This window comes from Strongylocentrotus purpuratus, unplaced genomic scaffold (genome assembly GCF_000002235.5).
Source record: "Strongylocentrotus purpuratus isolate Spur 01 unplaced genomic scaffold, Spur_5.0 spur5_scaffold_15, whole genome shotgun sequence".
Classification (NCBI taxonomy): Eukaryota; Metazoa; Echinodermata; class Echinoidea; order Camarodonta; family Strongylocentrotidae; genus Strongylocentrotus; species Strongylocentrotus purpuratus.
In genome coordinates this window covers 15002343-15015925 of record NW_022145600.1, presented here as the reverse complement: position 1 = coordinate 15015925, position 13583 = coordinate 15002343, and the positions used below count along the sequence as shown (strand labels likewise).

At 36.6% G+C, this 13583-nt stretch overlaps 1 protein-coding gene across 2 annotated transcripts; it reads left to right on the top strand.

Moving 5' to 3' along the window:
- The first annotated feature begins 7328 nt into the window (after positions 1 to 7328).
- Positions 7329 to 13583, top strand: LOC581500 (muscle actin). 2 transcript variants are annotated; one of them, XM_011663362.2, is made up of 6 exons: positions 7329 to 7407; positions 9615 to 9780; positions 10489 to 10728; positions 11009 to 11255; positions 11722 to 11913; positions 12479 to 13583. In XM_011663362.2, the coding sequence occupies exons 2-6, from the start codon at positions 9655 to 9657 to the stop codon at positions 12802 to 12804; spliced, it is 1131 nt and encodes a 376-aa protein (XP_011661664.1). In that variant the 5' UTR covers positions 7329 to 7407; positions 9615 to 9654; the 3' UTR covers positions 12805 to 13583.

Here is a 13583-nt window from a genome sequence, read left to right as displayed (position 1 = left end):
ATGTTATAATTACATTAATGAAGGAATAAAAATAAGATCAAGATCATCCTTCTTTGAAAGTGGAAAGGCGACCAGTAAACAATCCACCCAACTAATTTAGTCTAATAAAAGGAAGTTATAGGTTAGAAAATTGTTGACATAAGAAGGAAAAATTAGTTTTAACCAAGATGAAGTATTAAAGTACATGAATATCATATGCACAATATGCAGAATTCTTGTATTAAAATAACAACATGTTTTTCTTTAGTACATACCAAAATTGTCTTTAGAGTCGAAAGAAATATGTGAATTAATAATTTCAGAGGGAGAATGCTTGGCAGTTTTGAAGGAAACGAAACAAAATAAATCGATGGTTTAAGTGTAGAATTGTATTATTTGGGCCATTTGTTGGACATGTGGTGGTGTGAGCGCTTAACGAACTTTTATAGGGGAACTCTCTTCTTCACAAAGACAGTCAGTAATTGCTCTGATTCGAAAAGATCAGTTACACATTCAGAGTTATTGACCTGTATCATTATTAAATGTAGACTACAACATTTTAACAAAAGTACTTTCAGCAAGAATCTAGAAAGTTTTGGAAGAAGTAATCAAAGTAGACCCAGTATAGGATTTTTGAATAACAGAAACAGTGGTATAGGCAATCAGACTTATAGATGACATTATTTTTCATCAAACGCAAGAAAAGATAGCTGGATATTTTTTGGAGATAGACTTTGAAAAAGATATTAGCTCATTCAATGCGGGTTGACAAAGATAATCATGGATTACTTTTGATAAGACACAAGTTAAGCAAATACTATACGCATATGACATACGCTCTTTGTTAGAGATACCGAATCGATCAACATATATTAAATAATTTGTTTGCTCGGTATGCTGGTATATCTGGGTTAAAAAAATGAACAGAGATAAAACTTTAACTTTGTTATTAGGCCTACATACTGATATATATCGACATTCCCAGGGCGTAGCTACGGGGTGGGGATGTGCCCCCATTCAAATTGCAAAAAGAAAAGGGATTAAGAAGACGTGAGAGCGAGGGAAGAGATGAAGGAAAAGCAAAAAGAACGTAAGGTAATGTATAAGGAGATAGATTTCTCGAAAATGCTCTTCAAAAATATAATATTGTGTGAATCAGTAAAGAGGGGACAGCATGATAAGATATACATTGAACGATTATCGACAAATGATTTAGGGTTATCCGATCTGCATCCTTGATGTAGCGAACAGTAGAAAACAAAAAGAAATGGAGATCTGAGTGAAAGTAAGAAGACTTACGGGAAAAGAGATAAGAGAGGTTATGTAATATGTGTCCGAATTAGGTATCTTTACTCACTCCAGTGACACATCGGGTGTTTGAGAAAACTCATCAATTATTTTTTACGGAATTGGAAGAATGAAATTTTAAAAAAAGAGTTTCAAACAATGGGTTTAGAACGATTGGGAATACATTTTTTTTTAAATAATTTTGTGCAAATCTTCCTTCATCTTGGAAAGTGTTTTTAAATATACATTATTATAAAATGTAGACACTGACCTGAAACTAGAATTTCAGATCAATGGAAGAAATTTTTCTTTTCGTATTCTAACATAAAAAAATGATATATTAAACTTTGTTGAAAATGAGAACAGAAAAATCATGCGCGGTGAGTAATTTTGAAAGTATATATCGTGGCTATAAAAAAAATATTCAAACAATATTCTCAAGACCTAGGAAGTCAACCTTTAATTGCAGACTCAGATAATTCTAATTCAAAATACTTCAAAATCAGTTTACATAAATGAGCATCTGTTTATGTTTAAGAATTCTATAAATGATTTATGTTCCTTTTGTCAGAAAGTGGAGGAAACATATGAACGTTTGTTATTTTTATGTGAAAAAACAAGAATACTTTTAGAAGATTGTGGCAGTTTTTTAAAATTTGTTAGGCGATGCAAACATAGAGTGAAAACGGATCCACCTTGGAAAAGAAGGGTCAACAGTGGGTGAAGAAAATTATTGAACCACATCATTATTGTAATAAAAATGTATGATATTTTTAACAGCAAAAATAAAAATAAACCCCTACTCCTCAATATTGTTTTTGTTTAAAAAAAATATTTAAAAAAAAAAGTTTGCTGAACGGAGAGGAACATAACGATATCAGTTCAGTAAAGGAGACAATCGTCATTGCTAGGGACGTCGAGGCAGAGCCATGAATTTACTGCAGTTAAGCATGTGGTAGAGCTGCTTTTATCCATATTGAGCTGTAAAGGCTATCCATGTTCTCGGACGCAAGGAGAGTGGGGTGGGTTTAATAGGGTAGGTCTTCTGCAGGGGAGGGTAGGGGGAAAAAGAATTCCTTTCATTCCTTAGATTCTAGAGCTTCAACCTGTTTTCCTTCTTCCCCCCTTCTTTTTGATTTTTGTTGAAATAAACTGTTTTGTTTCCTCTCAGAAGAAGCCTATAGTAATCTCCATATTGCTATGATTTCATTTCTAAAATCAAACAATAATTTTGTTCACATGATTCTTGTGTTCATATTTTGTTTGCATTGTAGGAGAATATATTGTATTTTTATTTGTGGAAAAAAATATGTGGAGAATTATGAATAATTTGTTTCTTCTGTTTAGAGTGGAAAATAGAAATAATTACAAAACTGTAGCCCAATTACTAAGGTACTGGTAGGGGCCGGTTGTGTTTGTGATTGTGTGTGTGAGTGTGCGTGTGTGTGTGTGTGTGTGTGTTACCTGGCCATGGATTTCTGTTCAACGCAATAAGTTTTTTGTGCCATGGCATTTTCACATGGCACGACAAACTACACCACTGACGCCATCCTAAGTCAGGTAGACGGTGCCTTTTTTAAGGCAATATTTGGACTGCTCGTTTTGCTTTCTTTCACAATGCTCTCTTACATAGTGCGGCAAAGACAGCACCAACAATCACCGAACTCTGAGTTTTTATTCCTTATATCACTGCATCTACTCACGCTCTAGTGACATTTGCTTCAGGATTGATTTCTTGCAAGATACGGTTGCAAAACGGGAATAGTAGCATCACTCAACATGATTTATACGAAATGTGCTTTCACTGAGAGCTCTAGTGGGCCAATCAAGTGGTTCACTGCATCTCAGAAGGGCTAAATTATTACAAAACAGGCAATACAAAGGACCAAACTAATACCAACACGAAGTAGAGCAAAAAATAACATCGTCACATCAAGGACGTAACCATGTATTCTGTACTCTCTTTAAAAGCTTGAAGTCCTTTTCTGAAATGTTTCCTACAACATGGGCAGGGAAAGAGTTATATAGACGGACAACAGTTGGAATGAAACGTCTGTCTAAGGTACATGTCTTAATCACAGACAAGGAGGGTTGGGTTTGATTGTAGTTTGTAGATTTAAATCTTGTTGCTTTCCCAAGAGCCTTCATAATCATCATTACAACTCATATTCGAACCATTATCATCATTTAACGGTATCACGGTAATCACTTTCATCATTATCATCATTATTTGCAATCGAGATCACTTTTACTTTGAACGATCACTCTAACAAAAAGAATGATTATGTCACAAAAATGTGTAAAAAGGATTAAGATGACACGCTAAATGCAAAGATTCAATATGGACTTTTTCTAAACAAAAAACTACAAGAACAACAATAACAACAGCACCAACATTACTAATACTACTGATAATAATAACAATAATAATAATAATAATGATGATAATGATTATGATGATAATAATAATAATAATAGTAAAAATATTATCTATAAGATTGATTTCATACTACCGCATTACATATTATCATCTCTATCTCTTTATATAGGCCATACAAGGCTAGTGTTGTGTATAATATTATGTCTGTGTTCGTTTTCCATTTTCCATTATGAGTAACTAACATAGCTTAAGTTCGAGGTAAAGCTACGAGAAAGGAGTATCTTACTTGTACCCGTATTTCAAATCATTGATTCAATTGTTTTCAATTCCAATAAAAATCAAAAGCATAAAAGGGCAAATCACGGTATAATGAAAGATTAAAAAAAGATAGCAAGATAACAGTAAATTAAATACAATACATAAATGAAAATCATTAGATACTTGAAAAACGCATACATATAAATTATAAAGTGAGAAGTTTACAGTAAATGCTATTATAATACATCAATTGCTTGAAAGAATAGGAATATTGGCTTTTTTTGTCGAGATAATATCCCTATTTCAGAGATATTAGTGCATTTAAATAGGGAATGGTCATGTATTAATAAAAAGGACAAAAACGTGTGAAAAATGACAACAGCAATTAAACAAAAATATTAAAACAAAGAAAGGGAAAAGGGGAAAGGGATTTTGGCAGAAATATATGTCCTTTTTACCCAACAACTATTATAAATCTAAGCTTATGAGATATTGTTTTAATGTTTCTTGAATACATTTAAAGGAATGAAGTTCCAGAATGACCACCCTGAGTGCCTAATTGACATTGATCAACATATCATCTTTATTCACTTTATAAATGTGAAACTTATGAGAGCTCGATTATTATTTGAGTGGAAAATACTATTTAATGAAATATATTATATAATGCTACATTTAGAATACATTTATAATATTTTAATAATAAGATCATCATACAGTACTTATCAAGTTGATATATAGGCCTATTCAATAGACTGAGCGAAACAAATAACGGTTTTGATGGAACATAATCGAAGTATTCTCTTCTGCAATTGAAAAATGGCTTGAAATCGAGATGTATAAGTATTACCCAAACAATGAACTCCTTTTAGAAACAGGGGATCTCCCTTTTGCTATAAGATGCATTTGCACATCAACAACCTTTATGACACATAAAGATTATATCCTTCTTTATTAGTCAATGGTTTGTAGCCATATAGCTAGGGTATCAGTATACAAGGTAAGCAGAAGAGAAATCATCACCCTCTAGTCCCATCCATCCTTTAAATACGTCTTAGAAGACTAGTATTAATCTATATTAACACTGTGTAGGACTACATATTTCATGAACATAACATTACAAACGTATGTAAATCAACATTCCACATGATATATAACCTCCGAGGTACTACAAATTATTTTGAGAAGGACAATATCATAACAATAATTATTCTTGCAAGCATCATTAGTAAGTTGGGTTATTGTATGGACTCACTGACTCCCAAATATGGTGACTGCAGCGGGTTTAAGGCACTTGTGCAAGACTGATTCCTGGTTGTTTCAAATTCACACGGATCACCCCTCTTTTGAGGGATCTGCACTTGTCTACCACTACGCCAAACAATATCATTCAAGATTGTCTATAAAGTGGCAATCGGCCAAGTTATATCATACAACAATTACTGTGAAAACTCAAGTCTCTCGAAAATACTCACAACCGGCGCAGCTCCCAAGATTTGCAAACGCCATCACATAAAACTAAAAATAACATTTGTAGATCGGGCATGTGCATGCGCAGGCCCAAAACGGTGGAATAGTTATAGAATCGTTATTAATTGGGAAATCACCATCGTGAAAAGCCTTTAAATCAACACTAAAAGCACATCTTTTCATTTGACTTGATGTTGCAGATTTAAGCAAATCAGGAGCTCTTGTAGCGCAGTAGAATATATTTGCATAATTTCTGCGCTTTATAAATACATATCATTAATAATATTATAAAGCGGCATGAAATGAAATATGAAAAACCAGTATATGCTACAAGGTCATAACGTTCGAAAGTTACTTTCATCCCAGGTAATGAGTATGTGGGTCTAATGGCAAGATTTAATTTGTTTCTGGGAACAGTTTCTAGGTTTGGCTTACATGTAAACCTTTAAACCCTTTGACTTTTTAGGCCTACCACACTTAGGATTCTCTTCATAAGTGATGATTTATTCGTTATTGATCTATTCATTTCTTTTTATCATTTTAGAAAGAAAAATAATTTCATTCATAATTCGCCTCAATTTCTCATTTTATATTTTATGAACGCAAAAAAGAAGAAGACAATTGAGAGGGAAAATTCCAGGCCAACATTTTGCTTGAATTTATTTAATACTTCAAATTGTGACTTTTTCTATAATCAATGAGTCATACGGCATAATCCATATATGTTATACCCCTAATCACGGTGACTACCAAAAAAGAGAAGAAGACCAAAATCCATCAGAACATCTTTCTTTTCTAAGAAATGACTTTATACTACAATTTTGACTCCAAAATGGGTCGTTCTTACACGTATATGATACAGTTTGGTTCACTTTGAAAAACTAATTATGAAATAGATTTTCATGATTCTTTGAAATCAGGAGGGAAAACTGGTAGCAACAAAATCTAACTCACTGTGAGCAGAATGTTTGAGTTGGGCCTTCTCACTTTAATTTGATAATAATCCGCCGGTTCATGTGCATTTAAACACATAGGAATTTACTATTTTTTCATGAATTACAAGTCATTAACTTCATCAGATAAAATGCCAATAATAAGCATTAGTTTCATTTTTGTAAGTTATAAGTACGGCTTATGTTTTGTTTATTAGGATATTTAAACAAATTGCTGAAAAAGAAAGAGAGAGGTAGTTGAAAGTATATTTGTTGTATAAAATCTCAACAGCTAATTAATTTTCAATAACGAATAGACCTGTACCTTTTACACCAAAGAAAATTATGATATTGGAAACACTGAAAGTTAAAAATTTATCTTCTCAACACAAACAGGAAACATAATCAAATGTGCTGATACATATTGCAAAGAAAGTACTCTATGGATGAGTGCCAATATGTTTGTAATTGTATCGAAAGGTTAAGCTACAACTGCTCCCTGTCCCTTTACATTATAACTTAGAGCGAATGTATAATAGTGTATATTGCCACTGGAGTATTAAAAAAAATGAACGACAGCTTTGTGCGTGTAGGACATGGGTAGATATTTTGGTAGCGGGATACATTGCTTTCCTGTGTCTGTCCCAGGCGCCGCTGTAGGGAACTGGGGACTTGCCCATACATACCTCCAACTACATTCCGCCTTCCCTTACATTCACCTTCTCGACTATCGGTTCCCCGATGCCATATTCGGTCGGCCGTCTTGGTTGAACCAAACATAGGTCGTCCCACTCTCATTGGCCGCTCCATCTACCTCTTCCGAGAAACTCTAAACATGAATATTCATAATCATCAATATTCATACAATATTCATGACGAAATTACCGCGGGCCACTCTCAGGGCGTGGTTGTTTCCCGCGCCCGTGCGATAAGGTACACGAAGTCCCGTTTATGTCAGGATGCAGATTGTAGCCTAAAATGGGCAGGGTCGATTGGGGTTTCGCAGAAAAGTCCCAGTCCGTTCGGTATATAAGTCTGAACCTCCACCTCCCAACTCCACACCATTCGTGAGCAGCGGCATCAAAAGGAATAGCGAAATCGGTGAGTTGAGTTTGCAAGATCACATGTGTATGCTTCTCTGCATCTTCTTCTTTTTTATTATATACTTGAACAGCCTTCAAGCTTGCTTAGTTTGGGATGCAGTTGTTGAGGATACACCGTCTGGGATGATACCCGACGGATGGTAGCTAAGGCAAGGATGGGGATGTGCGGCTCTGACAACCTGGACATTTCTTAATTATCCTTATGGACTTAGGAAGGGCATGATTGGTTTTAGCTCTAGCTTTCACAGTAAAGATTATCGAAGTCTACGCTGATATGCACACAGTAGCTGTTCTTGTATCTTTGATCAAAGTAGCACATACGAAATGATTCTTTTAATTAGTTATTATTTCATTAACCAATCGGTTGTTGACATGATCGTGATTAGAACAGGCTTCATTGTTGAGAACAGAACCTTACAATGTTGAATGCAATTTTGATAATTTGATTAACAGTCAATGGAAGTTAACTTTGTGTATATTTGCCTCAGTCGGTCTTTTAAACATGGACCTACTACATGTTTTAACCAAAGTCTCGTTAGTGCACGGAGCTGACTGACAGAATCATTCACCGGTTTTAATGTTATCACTTTTTGGCAACCCAACATGGCATGGTTTCAGATAAAACTAGCACATAGGCCAAACCACCTTTGGGAGATAGCGTACATTGGACTTATTCATAGCATCAGTCATCCGGGACTCATCCAGATAGTAGCACATAGTCTGGATTAAACTTGACTTCAACTTAAGGACATAATTATCTGTATTGTGTTTTTAAAATTCTTACAAAATGGGATATTATATAGATGGAATTTTGATATACAGCAGTTTTGTTAGAACTTTTTCACTTTCCTTGCTTAAGCCTTTTTAACATGTTAAGCGGCGCTAATGTGATAATATATATATATATATATATATATATATAACCTCAAATTAACAAAAGTTGGATCAATAATGTCAACTTTGCAATGTACTTGACAGAAGTGATATGTAATTCATCATGAGGTTCTATGCATCATGTCCTGTGCGCTCTTGGAGTCTAGAATGTTATTATTAACTTTGTTACAAGTCTGGAAAAGGCTAATGCCTTTAAATGCGTTTCAGTGTGAAGGCAGCCGTAAAGAATATTCCTACTCTCCACATGTTATGACCATAGACTCTGCGGTAGATCTTAGTTTATGACCTAACAAGGTCTTCGAGTTAAGAATACTGACCTGGTCGGAAGACGCGAATATGATTGGCCCAACATTGGTTCATTGCCTCGCCCCTTTTTCTCCGTACCAATGGAATGTCTGGCAGCGTTTCCTTATTTGGTATTACAACCCATGGCTGCCTGGCCAACCAGCAAAGCGTAAAGCTCAGTCATTAACCTTCTGCGGCCGTTAACTCAATTGCCCTTCGCTCACGAGTAATAACTTGGAATAAAAGCTGACAATTGCATTCAAGAAATCTAATTTAGATGACGGTGTTGAGTCTTAATTTGATTGCCGGCAAAGCGAAATTCCTTTTGCAAGATTAGATCCTGAATGATTCACAGCATAGATAATTATTATAAATTGGGTTCAATTTAGCTTTCTGATTTTGCCTGAGATTGAACTGCTGACATCTTTGGTAGATTCCTCCAAAAAGAAGAGCAATGCGACATTCATTTAGATTACGATTTTCTGTCCGAGTTGAAAAAGATTCTTTAAAAAAGAGAATCCCGTGTATATACAGATATAAGTATTATATCTTGCAATTCGCATTTCATTCGCATATATGGATATGGGTTTCGTATAGTCTCCGGGCTGTGGTTCGCGGTTCGAGTCCCTCCGCGACACTAATGTCCTTTGGCACGACAACAAATTAAATGTGTTACTCTCCACCCAGGTGTATTAAATTACCTGGTAGGAATTGTATTCCTTGAATGCCTTTACATCTTAGGGTAGCGGGCTAAAGCCAGGGTAATAATACTACTTTGTAAGGCGCCTTGGGCATATTCTGGGATGGATACGTGCGCAATATAAATGTAGCTAGTATTGTTATTATTATTATCATTATACCTATATATCCCTTTTGTTCTGCCAATTCATAGGAGCGGTCGCTAATTGATGTTAAGCTGCAAGCAAGAATGCCTTTTCCGCATTGTTTGTCATTTTGCCATCTATAAGTCATGTACTTGTTGCGTATTTTGTCAATTTTTAAAAACTTGGTTCTTCCAATCCGCAGGTCTATTTTGAAGTCCCGTAACAACACATAAACAGTCACCATGTGCGACGAGGATGTAGCAGCTTTGGTTGTAGACAATGGATCCGGTATGTGCAAGGCCGGTTTCGCCGGAGACGATGCCCCAAGGGCTGTTTTCCCATCCATCGTCGGAAGGCCGCGTCACCAGGTATGTTCACTCGCACCATGCCAATTTTCGCCGTCGTAGAACTTGTGACTTGTACAAATATTGCAACAGTTTTATCCTCCACTTCAGAAATGTGGTGACAATTGATGTAAAATAAGCGCAGATATACCCCTGCCATGCCCGCACACAATGGTGAAATAATCATGTTTACTTGGTTGTGTCTAGATCATGATGTCGAATTAATTAGTGTAGACTTAACACAAGTGTGTCCGTGTGCTTTATTTCAATATCAATCTGTAATTGTATCATGGAGCCCTATTATCTTCATGCAAAAAAGTTTTCTTTTCTCTAAGATTTTACTCTACTACCTTGAATTATGAACCCAGTGCACCATTTTCACTCCTTATGTATTCTGTTTTGTAAAGCACATATAGACATGCAATTACGCCCACAAAAACGTTTAATAAATGTATTATTATTGGTGGCGAGTCTAATTATCTAATTTAAAGGAAGTGGGTTCTTTTTTTTTAAAGACGGAAACTCACCTACTCATAACGTTCACTAAGTCAAAATTCTTAAATTGTAAATACAACATTAACTGTTGATTACATAATTACATTTTTGCGATATCTTTAACTAAATAATTATGTCACATTTTCTGCTCCGGTTAAATCATCTACTTGTGATACATTTTTGTTACTAAATATATTCCTCCATCATGTGAAAATAATCCTTTTCCTTCTTGCACAGGGTGTCATGGTAGGTATGGGTCAGAAGGACAGCTATGTAGGAGATGAAGCCCAGAGCAAGAGAGGTATTCTGACCCTGAAGTACCCCATCGAGCACGGTATCGTCACCAACTGGGACGATATGGAGAAGATCTGGCATCACACCTTCTACAACGAGCTTCGTGTTGCCCCAGAGGAGCACCCCGTCCTCCTTACCGAGGCTCCCCTCAACCCCAAGGCCAACAGGGAAAAGATGACCCAGGTGGGTTGTTTTAATCATTTTCGTTATTTGAACTTCGTGCAACATCTGATATTTCTCACAAAATGAAAATGAATAAGTATTGGTCGGTGTTTAAGATTGATGAAACGACAAAATTTACTCCAACTATATTTAAAATAATTTACTTTTCAAAACACCTTGCAACAAAGATACATGTAAACTGCAGTATATTGATGTGCGATACAGTTGAAGCAAACAATTATTCTTCGCCAGCTTTTTCCTATAATATGTTCGTTTTGTTATCAATTTATTATTTCCCCAGATCATGTTCGAGACCTTCAATGCCCCCGCCATGTACGTCGCCATCCAGGCCGTTCTCTCCCTGTACGCCTCCGGACGTACCACCGGTATCGTTCTCGACTCCGGAGATGGTGTAACCCACACAGTCCCAATCTACGAAGGTTATGCCCTCCCCCACGCCATCCTCCGTCTGGACTTGGCTGGACGTGATCTCACCGATTACTTGATGAAGATCCTCACCGAGCGTGGTTACTCTTTCACCACCACGGGTACGCATTTACAGCCGATTTCACCCTACATGACTATACAGTACAGCCCCTGTATTTCAATTTTTCGCTTCATTAATTACTAAATATGATACATGTACTTTGCTGGTTTGCAAGACACCCAAAATAGATAGCTAAGAACATTTGGGATGTTATTTTTATGATGCTTGGTAGGCCTACATTTTTTCTTACAATTTCAATGTATTGATAAAATTAGTTTGGCCTCCATGATAAACCAACGCGTGAAACAGTAATTGTATTCGCTTTAGGACAATTTTAAAAAGACACTGGAATGAAGGAATATGATCTGAAGGAAAAATTTGCAGCCTTTCGGTGTGATTGACAAAATTCGGTTAAATTTCATAATGACTCCATTCTACCCGACATTACATCACTTCATTATTATTGCCCTTAGAATTTCGTACTCATCATTTACCATCTTCTGAATATTTTTCTTTACTCCCGACAGCCGAGCGTGAAATCGTCCGTGACATCAAGGAGAAGCTCTGCTACACCGCCCTGGACTTCGAGCAGGAGATGGCCACCGCCGCTGCCTCCTCCTCCCTCGAGAAGTCATACGAGTTGCCCGACGGTCAGGTCATCACTATTGGCAACGAGCGATTCAGGTGTCCAGAGACCCTCTTCCAGCCAGCCTTCATCGGTAAGAATCATCTCAGTATTACAAATACCAATCCAAAGGTTAATAATTTAAAGTCCACTTTAACGTCCATCAGTGTACATTCATACCTGATACATGAAATCAAGGGCATTATAACCTGTACATTTGGGATTTCCATCTTCAATTTCTCTCCTACAAGAGACCTTGCATATTCATGATTCAAGATTTACGACGATCATCGACATGAAATAAATCTTATGGTGATAATGCAAACGATTTTAGAATATTTATGACTCCTTGAAGATTCATCAGTGGACTTGTCTGTATTGCTCTTAAGATGAAGTTAAGATTTTGTCTTGTATCATCTTCTTATTCGTGTATTATATTATACTTCATGTGTTGATCTGTGCGAGGCCCTTAAAGGATACATGTGTTAAAATCACTGACTAGGCCATCCTGGGTAAAAAAATGAAAATGAATAGATAAATAAGTTATGGGGTTTATGGCTTTACGAGTATCTTTCTGCTAAATTTTTAAGACGTGTTAGGTTTCGTTTCATTGTGCCACTTTAATTTGACAACTCCATTTTACTGGCCTCTGCCCCCAGGTATGGAATCCGCTGGTATCCACGAGACCACATACAACAGCATCATGAAGTGCGACATTGATATCCGTAAGGATCTGTACGCCAACACCGTTCTCTCCGGAGGCACCAGCATGTACCCAGGTATCGCTGACAGGATGCAGAAGGAGATCACAGCCCTTGCCCCAAGCAGCATGAAGATCAAAATTATCGCCCCACCAGAAAGGAAATACTCCGTATGGATCGGTGGCTCCATCTTGGCTTCCCTCTCCACCTTCCAGCAGATGTGGATCAGCAAGCAGGAGTACGACGAGTCCGGCCCATCCATCGTCCACCGCAAGTGCTTCTAAACGTCTCGCTCCCCGCTCCAAATCAAAACCAAGATGGACTCATGCAAAGACACTATTGGCGCGCAGGCTAGGTTAAAATTTCACCTGCACCTAGACCTTAAGTCCATGTATACCATCTTGGTAACACCATGCAACTTCTTTATAATAAAGCGCGTCTTTTGTTTTTCTTACACCATGCGTCACACGACCCACAATGTCTCAAGAGGGTTTAGTCATTCTTTTATGTAAATTTGCTCTCTCTCTCCCTCTCTCTTTTTAAGTATCTGTCTCATGTCTTATATCAACGGATAAGGGCTCGCTGATTGGAGGGCTGACATTGGCAGTTTTTTCTTTGTGCAATCTGTAGTCGGAGCCCTGTAGATTCTATATTTATTTTAGAGTATTACTTATAGATTTATTGTGACGTCAACCTCTTCTGTCAAACATAATTGTAAGATCATGCACACTGTATGACGGGTCATCCCTAGAGGGGGTATGCCTTGAGAGCGTCTAACGTCCCGCAATACCAAGATTGTTATGTTGTATGTCCGATTCTTTAACATCATGGATCCTCTCGTTAATTGAAAGTCAACTGGATAAGACTTTAAGGGATTGGTACATTGATATGGAATTCACCAGAACTATGTGTTGAAAGACATTAGAAACAGCCAAAAGAAATAATTTTTTTGATCGGCGAAGGCAATTTTTGTGAATTCATTTTTTTTCTTATAGATTTAGTTGGAATGTAACTTGTTATGGTTTATTATTAATATCAATAAAAGTACTGAAAGCCGTTCAAA

Coding starts and splice junctions, on each gene's coding strand:
- LOC581500 (XM_011663362.2), top strand. CDS start 9,655: ATGTGCGACGAGGATGTAGCAGCTTTGGTTGTAGACAATGGATCCGGT. Junction 10,729..11,008: donor ACAGGGAAAAGATGACCCAG/GTGGGTTGTTTT, acceptor TTATTTCCCCAG/ATCATGTTCGAGACCTTCAA. Junction 11,256..11,721: donor TTACTCTTTCACCACCACGG/GTACGCATTTAC, acceptor TACTCCCGACAG/CCGAGCGTGAAATCGTCCGT.